General features: G+C 43.4%; 1 protein-coding gene across 5 annotated transcripts in view; it reads left to right on the plus strand.

Moving 5' to 3' along the window:
* Window positions 1-27,603, plus strand: part of RBM33 (RNA binding motif protein 33) — a 141,085-nt gene that overhangs the window by 103,984 nt on the left and 9,498 nt on the right. For 3 of the 5 annotated variants that reach the window (XM_038559809.1, XM_038559811.1, XM_038559812.1), the window contains 4 exons: window positions 588-875; window positions 3,679-4,314; window positions 21,885-22,094; window positions 25,944-26,132. In XM_038559809.1, the coding sequence (XP_038415737.1) occupies window positions 588-875; window positions 3,679-4,314; window positions 21,885-22,094; window positions 25,944-26,132 (1,323 nt within the window). The remainder of the gene's footprint in view (window positions 1-587; window positions 876-3,678; window positions 4,315-21,884; window positions 22,095-25,943; window positions 26,133-27,603) is intronic. The other 2 variants (XM_038559810.1, XM_038559813.1) reach the window with 1 other exon arrangement.

Genomic DNA, 27,603 nt, shown 5'->3' on the forward strand with positions numbered 1-27,603 from the left:
CCATAAATATTGACCTGGTGCTCTCAGAGCTCAGTCTCTCCCAGCCATTCCTCCTACCTGTAAGCTCCTCTAGGTGCTGGGTCTCTGTTGCGAATCCCAGGGATGAACATGACTATGAATTTCCTCTCAAATAAAAGTTTTGAAGATGTTTCTCTTGGAAGATGTAGTTTTTCTTAGGATACTGACTTATTGCTTATTTTCTTCCACCTTAAATTTAGGGGGCCCAGTAAAAGTGCCAGTAAGCCTTTGTGAGCCCTATCACTTCTGTGACAAATGTCAATCCCCATACTAAGGCACCAATCTGCAGCCCCCTGGCATAATTTCCATTCAGGAGGAGCCTGTCTATAGGCAAGTATGATAACCTTGGCCAGTCCTAATCCTCAATGGTAATATGTGCTGCCCCATAGAGCAGGAACATTCACACATGGAAAAAAGTGTTCACCGTAGGAAAGTTATCCACCCCAGGAGGAGAAGTCCTTTCTTAATTAAAATGATTTTTAACAATATTGTTATCTAATAATTTGCCTTTCAACGTTCTTTCTCCCATTTATCCCATTGTAATTTGAATTTCTGTCTTCTTGTAATAGAATACAACTTCTCAGAATGTAACCAAACGGCCAATGCAGCAAATGCAGCCAACTGCTCCAAGAAACAGTAATCTGCGCGAGTTGCCAATAGCGCCGTCGCACGTCATGGAGATGAGTAGCAGCCGCTGTTCGTCCACGCCTGCAGCTCCAGTAAAGCCTCTCGCCAGCACGTCACCGCCCACGAGGCCAGGAGGTGGGCCCCGGAGCGCACAGGGCAAGACTGAAGCCAAAGTCAAGCCAGTCAGCCCTGTGGTTCAACCCAAAGAGGAAGCAAAAACAGAACCAGAGGTAAGATCGTTTTGATTTAAAAATATTTGATCTCAAACAGGAAGCCATATAATCAACTTGTACCTCTTAGTTTACTCTTATCCATTGAGTTTTTCATAAAATCTTCACTTTTTTACCACTAGATTCTTTCTTGAACCTAACAGCCATGTCCATGTAAGACATACTTTTATCCTCAGGGGTTTATGATATTAGATTGTGTTTCTGTATTTGTGCAGTTGTAGTTGATGCTGTAGAACTGTTATCTTCTAGGGGGATAGCAAATTATTGGATCTGTTTGCCTGATGCTTCCGTGTTATAGGGATTCCATCCAAGGCTGCTCCCTAGAAATACAGATGCAGCAGCAGTTGAGCAGTATCTGTGAGACATAGGTTTTAACCATGCATAGGAGTCTACTGTTCATAGGCATGCCCTGGGAGGGGCCACCATTGCTAGCAGTGCTCTGGGATATGGGAAAAGATCAGGATAATAGAAGTTACACCAATATTTTTAAAAACTATGTAGAATGTATAGTAAGTTTGTATCATTTATTAACATAATGTAATGAAAGAATACCAGCTTAAAGAACTTCCTTAGATAATATAGGCATGAGAGAATAAGTCACGTTTTCATAATCTGTTATCTTTCTGTTGAAATTGGGGGGTGGAGTCAGATTTTCCTAACAAATCTTTTCTTTTTTTAAAAAAAAAGATTTATTTATTTGTTTTTTAGAGAGGGAACACATGGAAGGGCGGGGGCAGAGGAGGAGGGAGAGAGAACCCCAATCCTCACTTAGGGTTCTTAACTCACGACCCTGAGATCATGACCTGAGTTGAAATCACGGGTCAGTCGTTTAACCAGCTGAGCCACCTAGGCGCCCAGATTTTCCTAAAAAATTCTTGCAGCAGTGGCAATGTAATGTTACCACTAGGAAGTAAACACAAGGCAAAGGTACAGAATTAACTGTATAATATACTAAGATCATATTAGAAGAAGGGTGAGTTTTTTGGTTTTGAGATCAATATATGAAAAAATTAGGTAGGTTTACAAGTGGACTGGGGTAGTTCATAAAAAGAAATTTATGCTAAAAATTTTATCCTGCTTATATTCTTTATAGGAACCTTGTATGTGTAACCCGATCGGGTCAGAAAAATTAAGTCACACAGCACTTTGTTTTTATAGTAACAGTGCCTGGATAAAATGAGGAAAATAAGCTTGAGGCACACCATTAGCCACTTGTGGCGATCCTCTTGACAGCAGTGGATTTAAGCAGGCTTCTGAGGAAGTTTCTGTGGAATCAAGCAGATGCTTTGTATATGAAGTGAAATTTGCAGGTAGTCCTAGTATAAATTGAATGTCTTCATGTATTCACTTTTAATTCTGTGTACACATAAAATGGGACCAAGAGTAAAACTATTTTTAAAAAGTCTTCTATTTGTTTTCCTTAGGTAAATGTGGTTTATTGTGTTACGTTCACCCAATTGATAATGATATAATAAAGAACAAATGTACCTAGAGGTATTTCTTCCTATGTATTTGAACATATATTTTCTTTAATTTTCACTTTTTTTGAACATATTTTAATTTCTCTTGATTGCTTGGGGAGAATCCTAGTGAATATAAATGATTCCCATGTTGAGGCAGTGGGCACTCAAGACCTGCTTCTTCCCCCGCAGTCTGCTGCTCCCTGAAAGCTCTGGCCCCTAAGCCTTTTGAACTGTTGTCCACGTATTACTATTTATCTGTCTTCCTTTAACACTTTCTCTTGCTCTGGATGCTTCCCTAAAGGCCCTCATCTATCTGTCTTCAGAATTGCCCTTTCAGGTCTGTCCTAGACTTTGAAATGAGGTAACCAAGTTGGTTGGAATGACTTCTGAAATGCTGAGGAGTCCTGATGAGACCCGGCTCTATGGCCTGTAGGTCAAGTATGTGGGCTCTAGGAGCACCCATGGACGCCTCAGTTGCCTTTTGGTCTTAATTCCCAAGTCTTAAGGCTTATTTGTTAACAGCTGAATTATGAAGAAATTAAATCCTATTATGTTCTTTTGTAAAGGATCTCTGGTTGAGGATATCTGTGATTTTTTTTTTTTTTTAATTATAATTTTTGACAAATGCTTAACGTTTAACAAACTTTCCCCATTGGATGCTTTTTATAAAAGTTACTGAACTTTCTCAAAGATTTTTTTGGATAGACTTTCAGAATGGTTTGGGGCTGGCATATTAAAGCATTCCTTATATACCATTAATATTCCAATACTGCAATTGGCAGCATTTTGATTCTGTGAAGGGTGCATGAGTTCAAGGTCAGAGAGATTGACTTGTGCTGTTCATTATAACCAATTATTCTGTGACAAATGAGTTTGAGATCAGGCTGAAAATTCTGTACGAAAAATCAATAGTTCTAATCAGGCCCTTTCAGGTCATTTATACCCACCTTTTGTTGGTTCGTCAGAGAAGAGCCAGATAAAACCTGTGTGACAGCACGGTCTGCCTACTGTTGCCATTTCCATTCGAAACATATTTTGATATCTTAAATGAATAGTTTAATTGGTTTCAAACTTGTAAATGAGTAGAAATTTACATTATTTCATTTTTAATATTCTGATAAGATTTTCCAAATTAGCTTTAGCTGTGTGTGATTTTTTTTTCCCTCCCCAGAGGAAGGAGTTACACTTAAAGTCTATAAGCAGATTTTGAATGGCTTCTTTCTGATCCAGAATTAAGCGTTTTGGGAAGGTGCATTTATTTTCTCAGTGTCTTGTGCTGACCTGGGATGGCCACCATTGTCTTCGGCTCTGTGGTAAAGCAGGCCCATTTTCTTTTGCAGTTTCCCGATGAAGACGAAGAGACGAGGTTGTATCGTTTGAAGATAGAAGAACAGAAGCGCCTCCGAGAAGAGATCCTCAAGCAGAAGGAGCTGCGCCGGCAGCAGCAGGCAGGTGCCAGGAAGAAAGAGCTGCTTGAGAGGCTGGCCCAGCAGCAGCAGCTCCACCTGCCCCCCACCGCGGCAGAGCAGGAGCAGCAGGCGGCTTCACCGTTGCCCACCAATGGAAACCCACTGTTACCCTTCCCAGGTGCACAGGTCAGACAAAATGTGAAAAACAGACTTCTCGTGAAAAACCAAGATGTCACTGTTTCAAATGTTCAGCCCAAAACATCAAATTTTGTGCCATCTGGTGCTAACATGCAGTATCAAGGACAACAGATGAAACCATTGAAACATTTGAGACAGGCCAGAACCGTACCTCAGAGTCCAGCTCAGCACAAGGTCCTGCAGGTAAAACCTGCGGACGGGGAGGGGCCGCCACCCCCCTCACAGACCGCTCGAGTGGCGTCCCTGCAGGGCCGGCCCCCGGACGCCAAGCCCGGCGCGAAAAGGACTGTCATGCACCGGGCAAACAGCGGCGGCGGAGATGGGCCGCACGTCAGCTCCAAGGTCAGGGTGATTAAGTTGTCAGGCGGGGTAAGTTGACGAGGTAACTGGTGCCTCTTGGAATCTGTGCTTCACTCAGAATGTCCCCATTCCCAAGGAAGGTTCTTGCAGAAAGGGAAGTTATAACTGCCTCACTTGCAATCATGTGGTCCAGCCCTCCATACTACTCACAGTTGGGTGCAAGGGTTGTCATTGCGATTTTCCTTTCCACTGAGCCCTGTGTTTCCATGGTCTGTCTGGGGTCTTAAAGCAAGGCCAGTGTGACAGTCCCCATGGTAGATGTTTTGCAGTTTTAGCTTACTTTTATAGATAATCTGTGACAAAACCATCAAGTTTATTTTAAAAATAAAATTTCCTTTGCCACAAAACAAGTATACTTATCTGTTGTGTGTAGCTTTAGATTCAGTGAGCAGTGGTGGGTGGGGGGCAGGCGTGTGTGTTGTGTGGCTCCTTTTAAGCAGCGTTGTTTCGGAGACTGTTTTCTGTCTCCTTTGTCAAGCTAATCTCCCTTGTTGAAAAAAAAAAAAAAATCGACAGGATTCTCAAGAAAGTCCTGTATGGTCTTACTGCAGGTTTTCAGGAGTGGAGCACACCTCCTTTGTTTTCCTTTTGGATGGTTCCCCCTATAGATCATATTCAGTGGGGCACCGTCCTTGGGTTTAGAGAAGTTAGGAACGCAGTTGCTGCAGACAGACTCGCACAGCGGAAGATTCTCCATCAGGGAGTGCTCTGTAGCTCTGTAGAATCCATGCTTTCTCGCCCTGCCACATGTTCTTGACTTGCCCACAGGGGGTGACTCACCTGTGCCATGGCCAACTGTCTGTGTCAGGGTGGGCCATGCCCTGGAGCAGTGCTCCGCCTATGCACCCTCTCTATTGTGCATTGAGGAAGTGAAGAGCTGGGGATGCGGGTGGTCAGAGCAGACCACCTAAACCAGAGGATGTTGACTGGCATGGTCCCTTGTGCACTTGGTGGGGGGCGTAGAGGATCATTGCCGTGCTGGAGTAGGAACAGTTCATTGCTAGTAGTTTAATGAGTTGAGTTTTATTGCTTTTATTTCCTGGTCTGTAAAGTGTGACTTTTTCACGTGATATGAGAAAAATCTGATAGAGTAATATGAATTGGGAATTCCATCTTCAGCAGACCCAGTAATATTTTTTCAAACCTGTTCCCCCCCCCCCCCCCCCCATTCATTGTGGTTCAGGTGTTGGGTAAGCAGATGTCCTTTATCATATCAGCTTGTTTTATCGTTTTATGAATTTGTTTTCTTTAGGCGAGAACCCAAGCATTCAGCAGTTTTCATGGTATCTGTGGTCTTTTGTTTTGACCTTGTTTTAGGCAGGCTTTGTCAGTGTCTCATTTTTTTTTGAGTTAAGAACTTATAAGGAGGGGCCAGGGGGCCAGAGGGCTAAGGTTGGGAGTAGGCCTTTTCCCTATGGCATTGATGGTTGGTGCCATGTGCTGCTGTGGCTGGTGTAAACTGAGGACCTCTCGTAAGCTGGGAGGTGCAGGGCGCTGGCAGCTTTCAAACTAAAAAGGACTTATCCTTTAAAAGAATTTTTCTACTTAAATTTTTGCTGTTGTTTTTTTCCAGTGGGGAAAAAAAGATTTTTTTTTATTAGACTGTATCCCAGAATCATGCTGTATAATTTTATAATACACAGAAAAACAACAGGAATTCTGTGTGAAAATAGCTATTTGCCAAAATTTGAAACAACTTTTTAGCTCTCTTTTTAATTTTCAAGTTTTAAGTTATTTAATCAACATGTTCTGTATCTTAGAATTTAGTCCAGCAAGTCCTGCAGTAGCATGTTCACAACTTTCAATTTACCAGGGATTAAATACATCTTGGGTGTATCTCTGAACCAGAAAAAATAGTATTTCCCTGAAAGCCTTGGGTTTTTGTGTGTGTGGATAGGACTATCCTTAAGAGAACATGTTCGTAATTGTGTGGGTGGTGGGAGGAGGGAACCATTTCATTAGGTGATGGGTGAGCTCGCATCTCCTGGGGCTGTTGTTTCTGCCCCTGCTGGTGCTCTCTTTCTTCCGCAGGCCATGGTATTAGTGCCTGGGACTCGGCTACCCAGGACTTGGCTAGCGCCCTGGCAAGGTTCTGATGGGCTTATTAGCACAGCCAGCTTAGTGTTGTTTATGCACTTCAGGTAAAAACATCTCATCTGTTGATGTTCTTGTGTTTTGTTGTGAGCGCGGGACTTCTGTACATCCTGTTAGTACAGAAGCACAATATAGTGTATTTATAAGGTTTCCTAGAGAGATTATTCTGGAGAGAGTCAGTTTTGTTTCCTTTACTTCTTTCTAACCTAAACTGGCATCAGATATATGCAATTAAATTATTCTTTGCATTCAATCGCCTCCTCTAGTTCTGTTGTTTGGTCTCCAGACAGGGCACAGGACTATGGCAGTATACAGTGCCATGCTAGAATATGGTCTGGCAGTGATCACATTTCAGATAGGTATCCATAGGATTGTAAGGAAAGCAAAAGTGTCTTGGAACTCTTATTCTGACATACAGAATTGGAAATACCTTAAAACTTAATTAGGTTTCTCTAGGTGTACTTTTACCTGTGAGGCGATTCTGAATCAATATGGAGTTCTCTTTTATTATTTTCCGTATTTCATTATTTATAATCAAACAATTTATCTTTGGATTATATTAAATTGGGTTTTTAAAAATATGAACAAGCCCAAGTCTTAAGATGGTTGTTGTTTTTTTAATCTTTCTTTTTATTATATTATTTTTTTTTAATTTTTTTATTTATTTATGATAGTCACACACACAGAGAGAGAGAGAGAGATAGGCAGAGACACAGGCAGAGGGAGAAGCAGGCTCCATGCACCGGGAGCCTGACGTGGGATTCGATCCCGGGTCTCCAGGATCGCGCCCTGGGCCAAAGGCAGGCGCCAAACCACTGCGCCACCCAGGGATCCCTTATTATATTATTTTTAAAGTGATTTTAGTTCACCCTAATCAGTATAAGGGAATTTCTAGTCCTTTTATATCCTTTCTCTTTGTTATAGCTAATGTATCATGGGCATAGGAAGCATTTTCAAAAAGAATTGAATAAAAATTCTTTGTTGATACTGGTTCTCACCATTGTGGCAACTGAGTCATGGTAAAGCTCACAGTGGTTCTTCACTTTCATTGGGGGCCCTCTGTGGGCATCCTCTTGGTGGTTGGTCGCTGTGGAATTCCTTTCATGAAAGGTAGCGGTGGAGGCCCTCCCTCGCCAGGACTGAGTACTTCTGTCTGTCTGTGATTGTGCGACACGTACACAGTGTGACTCTGTGTGAGGAGGACCCTCGTTTGGGTAGGCGTGTGTTACCCATCCTCTGAGACCCTGAGCTGTCGGTTTGTTTCTCTGAACCCCAGTCTCCAGGTCCCCAGACTGTGGACGCGGTTATAAAAGAATTGTGGAAATGAGTGAATGAGCCTTTTAGCACATGGAGGTCACTCCATGCATAGCCTGCTTTCTTTTGGGCATGCTCCTAAGGCCCCCTTCAGGAATGCAGTCTGTGATTTCATGCCCTATAGTCATCTGGCTTACCGTTATGTTTAGCATAGCCTCAGAGCATCTTTGTGAGGTAGATACTTTGATTCCTGTTTTATAGGTGAGTAGATTCAGTCTCAGAGGTTGTGTTAGTACCCTAGAGCCACCCAGCTACTGATTGGTAGAGCTGAGGTTCTTTACTAGTATTTATAACAGTTTTTACTGCTGCCTTGTTCCAAAGTGTTACTTAATTCTTCATCAGAGATAATATTCTACTGTTTCCAGTAAGTGCGTATTAATAGAGAATTAATAGGGAAAAGTTTTAGTGGGGGCTTCTAGAAGAAGGGAGATGATTAGGTTTCATTTTTCTTGTCAACCACAAGTACTAGTGACTGGAGAGTGATGAGGATTCTAGAGTAGGAGAAAAGTGTTGGGATTGGCATATAGCAGCAGCTCTGAATAACGGACTGGAGAGTTGCTGGGTTTCCATCATTCCCCTTCTAGAACCTTACCATGTGGGTAACACAGGGCCCCTGGCCCGGCGGAGTGAGGGATGGTGTCTACTAGCTCTGTGCAGCTGTAACTTGCCATGTGCTCTAGATGAACCTTTGAACATTTCCGTAGAAATCAGATTAGGTCACATTTTATATATAAAGCACTAGGGTGAGAACTAGGGGAATTTGCTATTTAAATTTAGAGACCTTTGTTGTGAGCCTCATCGATATATGCATGAATTTTAGTTTTCCCACTCATATTTTGTTGTCTAGCTTTGCTACATGAGACTACAAAAGGAGCAAGTTTGTGTAAAGTGGCAGTTCATGAAGAGTGTTCAATATTGTTGAATACTTTCAGAACAACTTAATATTCCTTTCTGAGTGTTTCTTATATGTAAGTAATCTGTCTGAAGAATTATATTTGATGGAATGGTTCCTTTTTATTACTGAAAATATGGAAATATTTTCCATTTGCTCATTTCTCAGAAAGCTACTTAATTTAAGTATTTAATTTTCAGAAACCAAAAGAGCAGTCTTTTTAAATCATAATTTTATTCATAATGCAGAAAATCCATTTAAGTAATATCAGAGCAAACACAAAAATATAAAGTGTTTATTCAGTGTAAACTTATTATAGTCATCCAGCCATCCTTTGTGATCACACCCCAGAAAAAAAGAATTAGAACAAGCATGTGTCATGGGCACTTCCTTCATTAAGGAGTTTAATCAGGGCTTAGCTTGGCGTCCAGGTTAGGGCATGTTGGGTTGTGGTTTCAGGTAGCCTTGGTTCGTGGCCCCAGCAGGCCCCAGTGTCCTCCAGAGAGTGTGGCGTGCTCCCACAGGCTGGCTGGGGGCTTGAGACGGTAGCAGGGGTAAGGAGCTGTGCAAGGCCCTGGCCCCTGGGAGCAGCTCCAGGGCCACCAACCCTTTATTTGGTGACCAAGGCAGGAGCAGTGGCTTATTCAGAGCAGGAGTTTCTAGTGCTATTTAAGAAAATGAAAGCAAACTCTGGATTCAGTGGCTTTATTCTGATTGAGGTAATAAAATTTTTAAGGATTTGGCAGCAAATTAAGTAAACAGTCCTTTGTTCTGCTGGCCACACAGAGAAATGGGAGAAGTGCAGAATGTCTCAGCAGGAAAGCCAGCTGTCCAATTGTGATACTCTTGTATTTTATTTTTAAAAGGCTGTCAAAATGCTGCTTGCGAAAGGTCCCAATTTATTTTTGTGAGCTTGCTTTTGGGGGTTGGACTGTACTTGTAGATTCCTCCCTGCTCAGAAGTTACTGTCAGATTTCTGTAGGGAGCTGGTAGGAGAGGTAACATGTACAGACCTGATTTTCTGTGTTCGGTGGAGGACATATTATTCTGATGTAATTACAGTTTAAGAGAAGTTGCAAAAATAGTATAAGGAACTCCTGCACACCCTTTATCAGATTCACCAGTTTGTTTTGTCATGTTCGCGTTGCCGCTGTTGCTCTCTACCCTCGCTCACACTCCCACACCTGCCACATCTCCTGAGCAGTGGGCTGCCTTCTTGCACAGCCACAGGTACCCACATCAGAACTTGGGAGATTCCGTGTGGACACAGCATTCCTCTCTCGTCCCCGGCGCAGCACAGTGTGTTGTATTTATAGTCCCCACGACTCTGGGACAGTGCCTCTGCCTTTGTGTGTTTTGCTCTTGACTTTTAAAAAGGGGAGGCTGATTATCTTGTCACATGTCCTTCAATTTGGGATTCTCTTACTTCTCCTCATGCAGACTTGCAGGTTGTGCGCTTTGGGTGGGAACCCCACGGAAGGACATCGTGTCCTCTGTGGGTCCTGTCGGGGGGGCACCTGATGTGTCTGTCCAGTGTCGGCAGCTGGGATTACTTGAGCAAGGTGGTGTTTACCAGGTCTCTCTCCCTAGGGTTACAATCCTACACTTTATAATTGATAAGTACTTTATGAGAAGATACTTTGAGACTGTGGAAGCATCTCATTTCTTGTCAGATTTCCACCATTTATAGCAAGCCCTGGTGTGTTTATCCCACCAGCACTCACTCTGTATGCTTACTGTAATAGCTTTCTGTTTTCTCTTGCTTTCTTATTGCTGCTTTTATTTAGAGTAATATGGGCTTATGGACTTTTATTTTATCCAGTGAACTGTTACTGTCATTGTTGGTTTTGATGTTTGAATTGTCCTGGATTGGCTGGTGAGAGCCACTTCAGGCTGGCTCTGTTTGTTGATGTGTCTCCATCACTCTTTGAACACGTCTTTACATCTGGTGCCAGAAGATGATCAGGCTCACGCTGGACTTTGTCTGCTCAGCCCCCTGTAGTGGAGAGCCAGGCGCCAGGTGTGCTCCCTGAGGATCATTGCTCTGGGCCCTGTCCGCACATGCCCAGCCCTCCAGGCAGTTCCAAAGGCAGAAGGATGGATCAGAAAGAAATTCTGTTTATAGTACGTTCATGTAACAGGTTGTTGACATGAAAAAAGTACACTTTTTGCTGTATAGAGTTTATTTTTTGAATTGTTCTATGTGAGAATTCTGAGGGAATTCGTGGTCACCATTTAAATAGTAAAAATGAGGGTTTTGGGACAAGGAGGCTAGCCAAGGCATGTTTTTTTGGCAGTGACTGAGGTGCATGATACTAAGAGGAAGGTGAGGGAGTGGCGCGGTGGGTCTCTGAGGGCTCCTCCCCATCCATGGCAGGGGCCAGGTGGACTTGGCACGTGCAGGGATCCGAAGTTGTAGTTCTGCGTTTTGTTCTGTTTAGTGCACGCTTTGGTAAGGCTTATTGGCAGCTGTTGCTAGGAGGCACTGTCACTTCTTCATGTCACTCTTGGGGTAAAGGTTCTGCCTTGGTGCTAGCGTTCATGAGCAGGGCAGCTGTGGTAGAGCTTGTCCACTGGATAGACCTTGGGGCTGAGGAGCCCTGTGTGCATCTGCGTGAGCTGCATAGGGCAAGTAGGAAGTGCTCAATAGACCAGGTGCTGCGCAAGCTCAGGATGTGTCATGAATGCAGGTAAAAGCAGCCCCTGACAGGTGTTGTGAGAAGTAAGATAGGGAGACCTAGAGAAGTGACTTTGAGTGTAGAGGTGAAGCAAGGAGGGCAGGGGAAAAGGAAAGAGCCTTCTAGGCAGATAGGGGAGAGCACAGACAAAGGTCCTATGGCCGGGAAGTTATGGACAGTTTTCTAGCTATAGGAAGGCCAGTTTTGCCAGAGAGCAGAGAGCAAGTAAGTCTGGACACGGGTTTTACGGGCTCTTCTAGGTCTCAAATCTTGATTGTTAGAGCCCTGGGAGCCATTGGAAAGTTTTAGCAGAGGTATAACTAGTACTTGAACCTCATTTTTTAAAAACATATTTCTAAACTAGTCATAACTTGCTGGGTTTTTTTTGAGGCTCTACTTTTGACGTTAATACACAGGAAGTTATAGGTACAGCTCCTGAGCGTTGCATTTAGAGACAGAAGTGTTCCTCCTGGAGCCATATGTCACCCTTAGGGGACTCCCACTTTGAGGAGTTGTTGTAACTCCTACGTAGAGAAGGAAGGGTTGGGATTGGTCACCTTCACTGCCTCCTGCTCTCTGGAAGTGCCCTGCTTCCTGCCTCTGGCCCACTGGCTGCCTGTCCTGCACTCACTGCCTGCCGAGCATGGCCTCGGGTTTGCGGAGCTGTCTCCTTACTGCTCCTCACTGAGGCTGGGCTTGTTCTTCTGTTCACTTTTTGTGTCCAGGATTTAGGATAGTTTCAGGAACATTATAAATTATTTTTAAAAATTTGTTGAAGTAATTGGGAAAGTATCTTCTCCCTTTAAAAACTTGGACATTGTGTATGTTTTTTTTTTTTTTTTTTAATGAAATGTCAAAGAAGGAATTAGAACTGTTTTTTCCGTGAATACTTCTGATTATAAAAGTAATAGCTGTTTGTTGTAGACATTTAGACAGCACCCGTTAGAAAAATGGGGAAAAACAAAAATAGCGCTAATCCTTGTTCCTAATTCCTCTGGTCTTCTTTTCATGCTCACATTTGCGCTTCCCTTGCAAAAACTCCTTTATCCAGTGTACAGAATGGGCTTATATGGTACATACTGTTTGGCACTTTTTGGGTTGTGTCGAGTGGCAGGTGTGTGTGTGAGGACCTTGGTGTCCTTGTGTGGAGCCCCAGCCAGGGCAGGGCGTGTCCCATGCTGTGGAGGACACCCCATGAGCTGTGCTGAGCTGCCTCACCAGCATAGAGGGCGCAGCTCTCCTGACTGGCTTGATTTCTGGCAGCAGCTAACTTCCTGCCACAGTGTCAGGCAGGCTCTGGGAGCTGAGATGTGCTTGAGGGCCAGGAAGAAATGAGTTGGGGGGAGGTGGGAAGTGAGGTACGAGCGGACAGAGCTGCCATTCAGTTGTGATAGAAGGGTTCTGGGAAGACCAGACTATCAAGGAAACTGAGTGTAGGAGAGGCTCCTTTAACCCAGGTGAGGGGGCCAGGAAGGCGGGGGGTGAGGGTTAGCCCAGACTCTTGCCTTGCTGGCTCTGTCCTTCTGGGTGGGGCAGGAGGGCCTCGTTGATTGCTGAGTCCTTTCTCTGTGTCAGGTGCTCATAAGCAGCAAAAGGACCTGAAGGCAGCTAGCGGAAGAGAGGAAGAGACTTCGGGCATAAATTCTGATTAGTCAAGTGTTTGAGAATATGTATATTCCAGAAACTTCCGAGGAGAAACTATCATATATAAATAGTTGTTTTTAAGAGCTGTAAAATGCTTTAGTGGACAGAATTAATAACTTTCAGAGAAACGGTTTTTAAAGCATTCTTAAACATTGTGACCACTAAATTTGGGCAAAATCATCAATTGTTCATTAGAGGACAGAAATTGGTTGTAATGAATCAGTCTATGTTAGTTTTTGGGTTTTTTTTTTTAGGGGTATGATGTTGGGGAGTAAAATAAATGTTTGAATCAGAAATAATTCATATACATATTCATGCAAGAGAGGTGGGAGAGTCCTGGGGCAGGAGGTCCATCCTCCCCTCCCTGGCCAGCCGCCAGAGGCTCAGGGCCTCAAAGGCCAGTTAACTTTGGTTTTTAAAGATTTCCCCAAACCTGACTCATGTCAGAAAGGTAGAATGGTGGGGAGGGAGGCACTCAAGGTATGGTGTCCTGTTAGCCCCATATCGTAAAAGCCACTGTGTATGCATTCAGATCCTTTTACTTCAGGAGTCCCAGGCACTTATGTGGTCTGTGTGCCTTGTCTCTATGACCTTGTGGGTTTTGCTTCACTTCAACTCATGTGGGACCCATTACTATAAGTTTACGGGAAGCATTTTAGACTTGAGTTGTTTACCTGTTTTGCATCCTTACTATATGTAAGGATCGTTGATTGCAGAGAATCCAGGGACACTGCAGAGGTGTAAAATATTCTTACTTCCTATTCTGTTGCAACAGTTTAATTAATTAGGTAATTGACCTAGAGACCTGGAAAAAAATGTTAGCCTGTTTGTTTTTTTCTACCTTTTCTCCTTGAAACAGTGGTCTTCAAAGACAAAATAGACCCTTAAATGTATTTATATTTAGAAACTTCATGTAGCATGCATATCATTTACTGTCCAGATTCTGAGTGAGCTTTTTTTCTAAAGATTACAGGGCCAGGCATGGCATTGTTGCAGTTAATAGAAACCTGTTCCGTGCGGTCTGTGGGCTGTAAGATCAGCAGCATTGCCATGACAGTGAAGTGGGCCTTATCGGAAGGAGAATTCATAAGAGGCTGCCCTGGGACCCTAACCACTGTCCTTGTGTGTGTCCTGACAATGTTATCTGTCCTCTCAGTACGGAGTATCAAATGTCTGTCATGAGTACAGAAATTAATTTAATGTCACCTGAAGACATGCAATTAATCTTTTAGAGGTTTTCATAATACCTTTACAGAAAGAGTTGCCAGTTTGGCGGATTTGGATTTTGGGGTTTAGAAGAAGATAAGGGAAATTAATTTTTCATCAGGGTTAATACAAGCTAGCAGGGCCACAAAAGCTGAGAAAAATGGTTGGGGAATTTGTCAAGTGTTGTCACTCTAGAATAATGCTGCTTAACGTCTGATAGTTGTAATCAAGAGTTGAGATTTCTATAGAGAGGGATTAATCAATTTGCTCACTAGTGAATGCAAGTCAGTGATATCACTTCTTCATGGGGTTTAAGAATGAAAATAAGATTTGATCTGTCAAATTGCAAGAAGCCCTGACAGTATCAATAGGCATTTTTTATCTATACATTTAAGCCATTTGTTATAAATAAATTTGTCCTGCTAATGTTGCTGGCTACAAACCTCATTTTTTGGTAATGATTAAGCTGATAAAAAGTATTCCCTGGGCTTACTTAATTCAGGTAGTACTTCATATTTAAAAAAGAACAACTACTCTGAAAAGACATTTTTACAGTATTCATTAAAAGAGAATCACTTGTGGAGACAACCAACGAAACATTTCTGCATTGGTCTAAGGCCAAACTTCTTTCACCTCATCTCTGTTTAGAGGAAGTAGAAGATACTTAAAATCGCATCTACACACCTTACAGTTTAGGTAATTAGAAAGGGAGCTAGGCCACCTGGAGAGAGATTCACTTTCAGAGTGAACGGACTTTTTTTTTTTTTTTTTTTTTTGAAGAGGACGTCTTTTGCCATCCACAAAGGAACAGTTATTTACTCACATTAACGCTAATAGGTTTCTGGAATTCCTATTTTGAATGTAACAGTATTTTCATATTTACATAGCTAAGTACCAAGGATTTTAGGACCTCTTTCCGTGCTGTAACTATAAGTTACAGAAGACTTCTAGTGGAAGGTGCCTTCTTCAGTTTGCTTCTCCTTGACTGCTTAAGAATGTGCTCCTGGCCACAACCTACTAATTAGTGCATTGACTATCTTCCACGTGTTGACTGGAGTAATTCTCATTGTACTTTTTTGAAAGAGAATAATTGTTTTCTGCATTGAGAAAAGGAAACCTCTCTGTTTTTCGTACAAAATGGACTAACTTGTTGAACTTACATTTAAGCCTTGAGTGCTCATCTGTGTGGTACACAAAAGCACAGCATCACAGTGATCCTTCATGCAGTTGCATGAGGGGCTAGACTTTTTTGTTTCCATGTTTGCTGGAAACAGTTGTTTTCATGTGTAGTCTCAGGTGGGAAGTGTTGTGGGACCCCAGACACAGGAAGTCCCCGCAGGTACCTGGGGACCAAGGGCCTGGCTTTTCTTTTGCAAAATGAGGATAATAGTATTTACCTTGAAGGGAGGAGTTAAGGAAAAGATGTCTCTACAGAACCCAGAACACTTCTTGTCACATTGCAGACATTCCAGAAACATTAACTCCTCCCGCCCTCCTGAAAGTGGGTTATGTTAATCCTACCAAAACTCTTGGTGATCAGGATCCTAGGAATGCCTTGGAAATTTCTGCTCTAGAGCATGTTATTTACAGCTATGGAAGGTATAAAAAATTGATTAAAATATGAGCACCTCTAGAGCTTATCCAGGGCTTCCTCCCACTTTCCAATAAAAAAGTAATAGGAATGGTTTTTCTTAAAAGCTGGACATTCGTCATAATCGCTGCCTGAAATATCCCCCTTTCTGTGTGCATCGTTTGCTCAACAAGTGTTTATCATCCACCTGCTCATTCTCTCATCTGAGGATGCTTTGGGGACCAGTGCCTCCCGTGGGGCTCCCCTTCCAGCTAATGGTGAACAGAATGGCTTTGGTGGTTACTGCTGTGAAGCACAAAGCACTTAACACGTGGTGGGCAGGAGGGTAATGCGGGGGGGGGGGGGGGGGGGGGGGGAGGTGCGGGGGGAGGGGGGTGGACTTCCGAGGACAAGGAGGATGCAGGCCAGGCGAGGAGGAGGAGGACAGAGACCCTGTGGCCCTGAGATTGGGCCCAGGGGCAGAGCGGTAGGAGAGGAGAACCACTTCTAGAAATGGTATTATCATCATTTCTTAGAAAACCCTAAAGGAGGCCTTGTACACCATGACTGGGACCCTTTCTTGATGTCACAAGCTTTCATGCTCCATTCTACATAAGGAAAGTTAAGTTTTTCTCTTCACAAATGAGGAACGGAGAGGCTTCTGTGGTACCTGTTTTTCCTAAACTTTGGGGATAAAGCTTTAAAGAGTAAACTTTTCTAGAAAGGTAGATAAAAGTTCAGAACTTTGTTTTTCAGGGTTTTTATCTGACATTATAGTCTCTTATAGTAACTAGCACCAGTCTCTTACTCAAAGTAACAATGAAGAGAATTTTTATTATTTGGAGTATTTCTTGACTAAACGTCTCTGTTCTCAATTTGGTTCCCAGTTTAAAAATCATCAGGTTACCACGAGTATTCTATATTCATCATCCAGATACATATATACATTGTATACCTCAACATAGACTCGTTAGAATATCTTACTTTTGGTGGAGCTCTTCTTTTTATTTTATTTTATTTTTTAATAAATCAGTTTTTTATTGGTGTTCAGTTTACCAACATACAGAATAATACCCAGTGCTCATCCCGTCAAGTGTCCCCCTCAGTGCCCGTCACCCACTCACCCCCACCCCCCTCCCTCCTTCCCTTCCACCACCCCTAGTTTGTTTCCCAGAGTTAGGAGTCTTTATGTTCTGTCTCCCTTTCTGATATTTCCCACACATTTCTTCTCCCTTCCCTTATATTCCCTTTCAATATTATTTATATTCCCCAAATGAATGAGAACATACACTGTTTGTCCTTCTCCGATTGACTTACTTCACTCAGCATAATACCCTCCAGTTCCATCCACGTTGAAGCAAATGGTGGGTATTTGTCGTTTCTAATGGCTGAGTAATATTCCATTGTATACATAAACCACATCTTCTTTCTATCCATTCGTCTTTCGATGGGGAGCTCTTCTTTTTAAATTAAATTTCACTACCTAGATTATCTTGTTTTTAGCCTTGGATTGAGAAAGCAAAATAAGATGGCAATATTCATTCTGTCTGTCCATGTGAATATCACCCTTTTTAGGTCGTATGTAGCAGCTAATTATCTGCTCTGCAGCGTGGCATAATTGTTTCTGATGCACAGGGTAGTACTGCTGCCTTGAAAGCTGCCCTATTTAGCCTCATAGTGACGTTGAGGAAATAATCTGTGTCCTAATTGACAGTGGCTGTAACCTAGCGTCCTTATACCATCAACTTTTTTGTAGCACATTGAGAATTACTCAGTTTTTAAAAGTACCATGCACTAGTTACTGATTTATTCAGTAGATACCTCAGGCCTTTGGCATGGACAAGAAATTTGGGCATAGTGAACAAAATAGATTGATGAGGTCTAAACCTCTTGTTTTTATAGATGCTTATAGCGTAGCATGTGCTTTAGGAATCCTTGAACTGTTCATCGGGTCGGCTTCCAGGGAGTTTATTTAGATCCCTTAAGTCCCTACAGTAGAAGGCTTTCCCTTAGAGCTAACCAGGACCTAGCCAGTTCATTTACTCATGTGGGTGAAAAGGGTGGAAGTTGGAGAATCAATCAATCAGTAGACTCTTGTGTAGCTGAGCTGTGTGGAGAATTTGCGGGGCTGGCTACGCCTGCACCTGACATCGGCGTCTTGTAGGACCTGGGACTTCGTGTGAAGTGTCAGTGCATGGGAAAAAGAGGAATGTTTTTCTCAACATATGCATAGGAAATACATGAATCTCATACTAATGCAATTTCAGGATTTTAAATAAGTTAGTAATGGATCCCTGGCTCTTGAGAAAGATGAGGATATGTGGTATATGTCCTTAAGGTTTTCAATTTTATAGTATAGAAAAATTCAAAGGGCACCCAGGTAACTCAGTTGGTTAAGTGTCTGACTCTTGATTTCCACTCAGTCACGATCTCGGGGTTGTGGGATTGAGTCCCATGTCAGCCTCGGTGCTGGGCATGGAGCCTCCTTGAGAGTCTTCCTCTCCCTCTGTCCCACTCCCCATGCCCTCTTTAAAAGAAAAGAAAAATTCAAACATATCCAAAAAACAGAGGTCACATAGCTTTTCAAGGTAAGGACTTTGAAACCTTGTGCACCTAGAATAGGCCACCCCTGCCTGGCTCGGGCACCAACTTCCACCTTGAGTGGAAGACCTGGGGAGCAGCTTTGAGAAACACAGACCAGCAGCTGAAATGTTTCTGTGGATTGTGGTCTTGTAGCGTGGCCTATCTTTCCCACAGTGCTTCCATTTTCATTTGGGGATCTTTCTCTGTAAGGTAGGAATGACTCTCAGCTGGCAGTGATAATGCACTTATTGGAGGCAGAGTCATGGCAGGTCAGGAGGCACCTGTCTGGTTCAGCCATCCACAGCCTTATCTGCACAGCCATCACCCACAGAGCCTTTAAAATATGCTCATGTCGAGATCCCAGCTCCACAGAGTCCAAAATGGATGGTTCTGGATTTAAGCCCAGGATGGCTAGGATTAGAACTCTCCCCAGGTGATAAATAGGTAAACTGAGTGTCCCTGACCAGTGGGGGCAGTGTGAACATAAGTGGTCCTTAGGAGAAAGCACTCAGTCTTCATTACCAAGCATGATGTGAGCTGCCCATTTGTAGGGGATGCCCTTTATGAGTCGACAGAGGTTCCTTCCATCCCTGGTTTGCTGAGAGTTTTAATTGAGAATGCTTTTGCTGCACCAGTACAGGCGATGACGTGGTTTGCCAGTGTACAACCAGCCTTGCATTCCTGGGCTAAACGGTGCTTGCTCACGGTGCATGATGCTCTAGTACAGAACTTTCCTCATGCACATTTGTTGAGGATGTTCTTTTGTGGCTTGCCTCTCTTGGGAGGTCTTCAGCGTTTCCATCTGGGTCATGCCAGCCTCAGAGGGCGAGTAGGAAGGTTCTTCCTCCCCCTCTCTTTTCTGAAAGAGGCTCTGACAAGGTTCACCAGGAAGTTCATCTGGCTTTTTCTTTGCGGGGGGGGTTTTCACTACCACCTCAGTGTCTTTTCAGATTTTCTCTTTCTTCTTGAATCTGTTTTGGTGTTTCACCTCGGTGAAAGTCTCATTTCACCTCGGTGGCCTGACTTGGTATAAAGCTGGTCATGACGTCCTTTTTCATTTTGGTAGGGGCTGTGGTGATAACGGCTCGGTTATTTCTGACTGTGGTCTTTGGCACCCTTCCTTTTTCTTGATCGTTAGAGGTCATCGGTTCTGTTGATCTCAAAAATGCAACTTTTGGTTTCATTAATTTTTCTCTATTTTTCTGTTTCCTAGTCATTGCTTTTTGCTGTATCTTACCGTTTCCTTCCTTGTATTTTGGATTGGATCCTCCGCCCTCCCCAGCTTCTAGAGATAAAAGCTCAGGTTCTTGGTTTCAGATTTATTTTCCTTTCTGACATAACTGCTTTAGATTTTGATATGTTGTGTTTTTATTCAGAAGAATTTTTTATCAGTTTTTTATTCTTTCATTTCTTAGCCTGGCTTCCTGTGGTTTGAGCATGTTGTTACATAGCTTGTTGGTCGGCTGGTCGGTCATTCAGGAAGAGATTGGCCAGTGGTCTGTGAGTGGGGCAGCACTTGCCCTTCCTACCCACCCCCTTGGGCCCTCGCACACCCATGAGCTTCCCTGGCTCCCTGGCACCGGTGGAGAGCTCTTTCATTTCCAAGATTTCTCATTCTGTTTCTCAGATTACTGGCTGGTTGACTATTGTTCCAGAAAGGACGGGGGCTGACGGTTCGGTGGGTGTTCCCCATTCCCTTCCCTCTGAGGTGGCTGCTCGTCCTGACTGTGCTGACTGCCCTGCTTGTGCTGCAGGGCTCCTCAGGCCTGCAGGCCACACCAGCTCTGCCGTCTGGGTCGCCTGGGGAGCCCTGTTGAGGAGCAAAGATGGCCCTGCACCAGGTGCTGCTCTGTGTCTTGTTTGACTATTGTTCATTCCCAGAGACCTGAAATGCTTGTTCTGGATGGTTTTGTCCAGTTAAATATTTGTCTTGGGGGGAGGAGATTTGCTATCCTCTTCATGTCGCTGTAGCCAAAAACCCTGCCACATGTGACATTTTTAATCTCATTTTTCTTGGGTCCCAATTACTTTGGGCAGTTTTTACACTAATCTTATCTACACCTATCTTGCTCCAGCCCCTGTCCCTTCACTTTATGCCATTAAACTGTCTCTAAAAGATAAGTTTAGAGGGGAGAGAGCACAGAGTACAAGGGCTGCTGCTGAGCTCATTCACCCAGTTCCTTTTGGTTTTTTTTTTTATGTGTATATTTTTTTATTGGAGTTCAATTTCCCAACATACATAGTATAACACTCAGTGCTCATCCTGTCAAGTGCCCCCCTCAGTGCCTGCCACCCAGTTCCTTTTGGATCACAGGGGCCGCAGAGCAGGCTGCGAGGGCAGAGCGCTGCCCACTGAGCCCACCTCCTGTGCTGACCAGGGATAGAATCTTACTGTTCACTCTCACACATCTGTTGCTGTTCAGATTTTGTGACTTAGGAGGGCAAAGAGGATTTTCTTGCTATACACACTTACTTTTTGGTCACCAGCTACTCTTTTGGAGAGACACTGCATTTAATATTGAACCTAGCCAACAGGCACCATCCAGAGAGATTTTCTTATGCTGCCTTGTGGTATCGTGAACATAAATAGTACAGTGTGAATGTGTTAAATAGCAAAACTTTGAGAACCTTTTAAAGATCTAATTGGCTTTATTAAATATTTATGAATTGGACAGCAAGCAGAGGAGGCTCCCAGGAGATGTACACAAAGAAAGATTTTTTATAGAAGGAGGATGGAGCAAGAAAGTTATTGGCAAAAGAAAAGGATGGGTTGAGGCAGGTGGCTCTCCCTAAGGGGAAAAGTTAGGGTCTTGTCATGCAAATGCTCTGACCTTCCCTGTGTGTGGCCTGCTCCTTATTGCTGATTGAAAACTTCCTGACTGTCCAGTGAAGACCACGTCTCTGGGGGAGATTGATTAGTCCAGTCTCAATTTGGGGACTCATGGTCTGAGTGACATCATAACAATTTTAAGGTCAAGAAATGAAGGATTGTTAGTAAAACTCAAAAGTTAGATTTCTGATACTCCTAAAGCTGGTAATAGGGCCCACGACTCCCTCCTCTGAAATCACTGACTCCTTAGGATGAGGCACTTGGCGTCTCAGCGGGAGGCAGGGGGGTAGGAGAGAACCAGGGGTCAGTGCTGTGTCTCCAGGCCTATGGCCACAGCCAGAGAGATGCGTCCCGAAGACAGTCCACCTGGAATTAGGTCTGAAAATGGGTTAAAAGTTTTAAACCACTGCCTGTGCAAACTCAGATTTTAACAAGAATGCTCTTGAAAATGGCAAATACATTTTGAGTATGACGTATTTTTAAAGTTAAGCAGTCTTTCAGTGAGCTAAACAGCATTTACTTTAATCACAGACCTCTTGAGTGGATCCTGTAATTAAAGATCTTCGTGTTTTAAATTTCAAAGATATGATTAAAACCCAAACACTGTCAGATGAGGAATTTCCTTAGTGGCTCTAGTGAAATGACAGGTTTGGTTTCTCACCTGCTTGAAATAGTTTTGCTCTCAGTTGAGCGCTGAGGCGGACTCCCCGATGCTGGGGAAGGCCGCCTGGCCATGCGGGTACTGACCAGCTCGCTGCCTTGTTTCAGCAGGGAGGAGAGAGCGACGGCTTTTTTCACCCTGAGGGCCAGCCCCAGCGGCTCCCGCAGCCCCCAGAAGTGAGACAGCAGCCCGCCCGCAAGGTGACGCTGACCAAGGGGGCTCTTCAGCAGCCCCAGCACCCGCCGGTGGGCTCCCACGTGCACTCGGCCGGCCCCCCAGGCATCAAGAGCATCCAGGGAGTTCATCCGGCCAAGAAGGTATTGCCTGTTACCTGGGCCGCGCCGTGGGCACATGATGCCTGAGTGCCGGGAATGCGTAGATGTCCTACTAGTCACAGTGGTCAACATCTGGACAGTTCTCAGATACGAGTGTCTAGTGCATAGTATGAGGGCTCAAGTAAATTAAGAAATGAGCCATAATTTCCTTTGTTCTGGCTTTGAAAGTAAATGTGTTCACAAAAGCACTTTCCCCTCGTGACTTTTTAATGGGACAACTTGGAGAGCCCACACAACCGGGGGTGTGGTGGTTCGCTGCAGCTCTGGCCCTGCTCTGGAGACAAGCCTGTGCTCACAGATCCCAGTCCTGTACATTTCCTTCCCCAGGTTGCTGGTTTGCCAGACTCCGCAGACAGAGAACCATTGCCCAGGTCCCTGGTGGGAAAGCAAGCCCTTTGGGGGTGAAGGACCGTGTGTGAAGAACATGATAAGAATTTAAAGTCTTCCCTAGGAGAGGAGTGTCCACCTTGTCCTGTTAGATCCCTGTAGTAGGGTGCCCTTCCCCTCAGCTGGTTGGGGAGCCCTCCTTGTGGCTTCCCCAAAGCCTTCGCCTCTCTGCCTGACAGTGAAGTCCCCTCTGGGTGCATAGGTCAGATGCCCCTTGTCTGATGGAATTATGTAAGGAAGGAAGCAGGGCAGCAACATCTGCTTTGAGTTCTTCTAGAAAGCTCGGCAGTCTACTAGATATTCCCATCTCTCTACTTGTTCTTTTACTGATACTAAGTAGTAATCATATTAATATGAAAGCCATTTGGGGTCTTTGAAATATTTAAATTACTTAGTATATATTATATCATAAGCTCTTGATGATGTAGGAGCAAATGAAATTATTCCCTTTTTGCAACAGAAGACGAGTATAGACATTAAGTCTTATCTCCCGTCTTTGAAGGTTGCCGCAGTCTAAACTGGCTTCAGTTGGGCTGAGACGTTAGAGGCCCCTTCCCCCATACAGCTGTGCACGTCTAAAACCTTCGTCGTTCCTGGCTTATGTGGGCTCTTGGGAAGATTTCATAAGAAGATACATATAAAAAGCATGGTCCTTGGTGTATAAGTAACCATTGGGTAAAGGATATTATTATTAATATTATAACTTCTAGCCTGAATATAAGAATACTTATTTATTGCTGGTATCCAGCCAATTTTACTTAACAATTTTTTTTAAAAATTCTAGTGTGGTGTTAACATACATTGTTAAGTTTCAGATGGACAGTATCGTGATTCAGCAATTCCTTATATTACTCAGTGTTCGTCATGAAAAGTGCACTTTTTTTTTTTAAGATCTTATTTATTCATGAGAGAGAGAGAGAGAGAGAGAGGCAGAGACATAGGCAGAGGGAGAAGCAGGCTCCATGTAGGGAGCCCAATGCGGAATTCGATCCCAGGACTCCAGGACCACGCCCCGGGCCAAAGGTGGCACTGCTGAGTCACCCAGGGATCCCCAAAAGTGCACTTTTAATCCCCTTTCCCCCACCCACCTCCCCTCTGATGACCATCAGTTTGTTCTCTAGAGTTAAGAGTCTATTTCTTGGTTTCTTTTTTTCTTTGTACATTTCTTTTCTTTCTTAACATCCCACATAAAGAGTGAGATCGTATGGTATTTGTCCCTGACTGACTTCACTTAGCATAATACTCTCTTACTCCATCCACACCATTGCAAATGGCAAGATTTCATTCTTTTTTTATGGCTGAATAATATTCCAGGTGTATATATTACACCACATCTTTTTTATCCACTCATCTGTCTGAGACATTTGGGCTGCTTCTGTAGTGTACCTATTTGTTTTTGATTTTAGCCGTTCTGACAGGTGTCAGGTGGCTCACCGTGGTTTTGATTTGCACTTCCCTGATGATGAGCAGTGTTGACATCTATCTATTCATGTGTCTTTTGGCCATCTGGATGTCGTCTTTGGAGAAATGTCTGTTCATGTCTTCTGCCCATTTTTAAACTGGATTATTTTTTTTGGGGGGTGTTGAATTGTGTTTTTTTAATCTATTTTGAATACTCACCCTTTATAAATATCTTCTCCCATTCTGTAGGGTTGTCTTGTAGTTTTGTTGGCCATCTCCTTCACAGTGCAGAAACTTTTTATTTTGATGTACTCCCAGTAGTTTAATTTTGCTTTTGCTTGCTTTGCCTCAGGAGATACATCTAGGAAAATGTCGCTATTGCGAATGCCATAGAAATTACTGCCTGTAACCTCTTCTAGGATTATGATTTCAGGTCTCATATTTAGGTCCTTAGTCCATTTTGAGTATATGTTTGTGTATGGCCTAAGAAAGTGGTCCACTTTCTTTCTTCTGCATGTGGATGTCCAGTTTCCCAACACCATTTGTTGAAGAGACTTTTTCCCACTGGATACCCTTTCTTCCTTTGTTCACGATAATTAGATTGTTTTCTTAATATCTCGTGATGTTGTTTCATTATTAGTATATGGAAATGCAGTAGATTCTTATACATTGATTTTGTATCCTCCGACTTTACTGAGTTCATTTATCAGTTCTAGTAGTTTTTTGTTGGAGTCTTTTGGGTTTTCTATATGTAGTATCATGTCATCTATAAATAGAGTTTTGCTTCTTCCTTACCAGTTTGGATGCCTTTTATTTCTTTTGCTTGTCTGATTGCTGAGGCTGGGACTTTCCAGTACTGTGAGGAATCGAAGTGGTGACAATGAACCTGTTTTGTTCCTGACCTCTGGAGGCAAGCTCTCAGTTTTTCCCCATTGAGGATGATGTTGGCTATGGGTTTTTCATATATAACCTTTATCATGTTAAGGTATATTCCCTCTAGACCTATGTTGTTGCTTCTTATCATGAATAGATGTTGTACTTTGTCAGATGCTTTCTTTGCATATTGAAATAATCATATGGTTTTTATCCTTTATCTTATTGATGTGGTTTGCATGCATTTTTTGATGTGTTTTCCAGTGTGATATCTCTTGTAATATCTTTTTGTACTTTTCAAAAACTTACTTCCCAAGAGGAATTTTGGTGCCTTCATTTCACTGCTACCCTGCAGAGGAGGAGTTTTGTTTTAGAGAAAGCACTTGGCACTTGGTGCTGTATCTAATTTTCTAATTAGAAAATACCAGAAGGATTCTGCTATCTCCTCTTCTTTAAAGGATCCCAGAACAATGGTTTTGAACCCTTGGGCAACTTAAGAAACTCCTAAGGTCTGGGACCTGCCTTAAGCCAGTGACATCATCACTGTGGTGGGGGTGGGCACATGGGCATTGCTGCAGCTTGGATTTTTTTGGTGTTGTTAAAGCTCTGTAGAAACTTGCAGCGTGTGGGACTGTGGTGTGCGGCAGCTGGGAAGTGACCCCAGCTATGGAACCTGCCTTTTAGGTTCTCAGGGTACCAGCTACGCAGAGTCACAAGGAGACTTGGGTACTTAATACTGTGGCTTGTGGAGGCTGTGTGATGGCACCAATCCCCACTGATGTGGCCTGGAGTATGCTGGGAGAGATTTGGGCTCTAGGGCTATTAGGACCAGACCCAAATAAGTTATTCAACCCCTCTGATCCTCCTGCTTCATCTGCAAATGGTGCTTACACAGAAGGTACTTACTCATACCATACTTGGTGCTTAGTACCAAGATAGATCCACACTTAGCTACTTCTCCTTCCTTCCTTGCCTCTATCCAGATTTGCTGGGTTTGGTTTCATTTAGACATTAAACCCTGCTGTGGTAGTGGATGAAAAATACACAAGATCCTGTAGCTTATCGTCTATTTTAATGGATTCTGAGTTGTTTGATCACTTTTATAATCTTACTCTCTGTGGGAAATAACCCCACAACTGGAAAGTCACATAGTACTTCTGTTGTTGCCAGGTCATCATGCACGGGAGAGGACGAGGGGTGGCAGGACCGATGGGCCGGGGGCGCCTGATGCCGAACAAGCAGAACCTCCGCGTGGTGGAGTGTAAGCCTCAGCCCTGTGTCGTGTCTGTTGAAGGGCTTTCTTCGTCCACTACTGATGTCCAGCTGAAGAACCTACTCATGTCAGTAGGCCCCATTCAGGTGGGTCACCTGGGGCCCCTTCCTAGGACTCAGTTATGTCTTGATTTAAGTTCCCTTTGTGTTGGTATTTCCTGTTAAAATAACATATTTAAGAAGAAAGACACATATTTTATTTACTGTGCATCCCTGATATCAGAACTCTTGCTTTAGAGTTCAGTTATTTGGAAATTTTTAGGTGCTCAGTCATGAAATTTATGAAATAACTTTGCCAACTGAACAATTATCCTTTGAAATCCTCATATTATCCTAAAGTTCACATAGGCACCTATACATCTATATTTTTTGTTCTGTAATACACTTTTGTTTGTAACAACTTAAAACTTGTAAAGCATTTGGCCTTCTTGACCTTAATTTCCAGAAATAGCTCACATGTTATCAGCTATGAAACTTGGTTTAGATTTTACAGACATGAAGTAACATATACTATATTTTGATCTCTTAATCTTAAAATGAGTTACTTCTAAATGCTTAAAAAATCTCTGACAAGCAGGCTGCAGATATGGCTTCAGTTCTGTAGTAAACAGAATTCTCCATTTAAACCCCTGAAATCTGCATCTTCTAGAGTCCTGTAGGTAAACCATTAGGGAAGTGGGTGGTCCTGGTTTTCCTTGAGCCCTGTGTCTCTCTGGTCCTGTGGTCCTGCACTTGGCCTCCCCCTACCCCCTCCCATCCCAGATGCCATCAGCACTGGGTCACACACATCCTGCATGGTCAGGAGGTGGAGTGTGACTGTCAGATTTCTGCATGCTTTCCTTTCAGGATGTTTTATAGCCTCTTGCTACATGAGTGAATGGGGTTACATTTTCAGACTAGAGTTGATACAAATAATTCTTAACATGTTTGAAATCTGCTACTGTTGAGTCTCTGAACGTGAGGCATGGATGAAATCTCTTCCAAAACTTTCCCTGTTCAGGCATAGCGACTTCCACCTTTCGATTCCCAGGGATATGGTTAGGGTTAATTTTTATTTGTGTGTCATAAGAGAAAGTTAACCAAGAATTTGAGCTTCCATTTTCAGTATAGTCTCTTGCAGTGGTGTGGCCAGAGACAGCTGTCCGTTATCTGGGGCTTTTGCACTGCCTTCACAGGCAGCCCCTTCGCACAGGTCATCACAACGGGGATCAGTTTGCGGAGCATCGTAGGTTCATGAACAGGTGCTTATCCTGGTCTGAGACTCTCCCACAAATGGTGGTGGAGAATGGGCTCCAGTAACAGTGTAGCAGTGAATCCAGACTAATAAACCAGAGCCTCCTGTGGGAGTTCTGAGGACTGGTGTTCCCTGGGAGAGCTCATGGGCAGTCTCGTGTCCCCGGGAGGTGACAGCATGGCCGCTTTCCACATGTGACCTGCTAATGATCGTGGCTTTGCTTCCTCACAGGTAGTCTTGATATTTCTCTGGAGTGTCCTCAACTGAAATACAGTTTTCAGGTCTGAATAGTGCTGCTACTTGCTTCTCAACACAATGAGTGAG

Source organism: Canis lupus, chromosome 16, assembly GCF_011100685.1.
Source record: "Canis lupus familiaris isolate Mischka breed German Shepherd chromosome 16, alternate assembly UU_Cfam_GSD_1.0, whole genome shotgun sequence".
Classification (NCBI taxonomy): domain Eukaryota; kingdom Metazoa; phylum Chordata; class Mammalia; order Carnivora; family Canidae; genus Canis; species Canis lupus.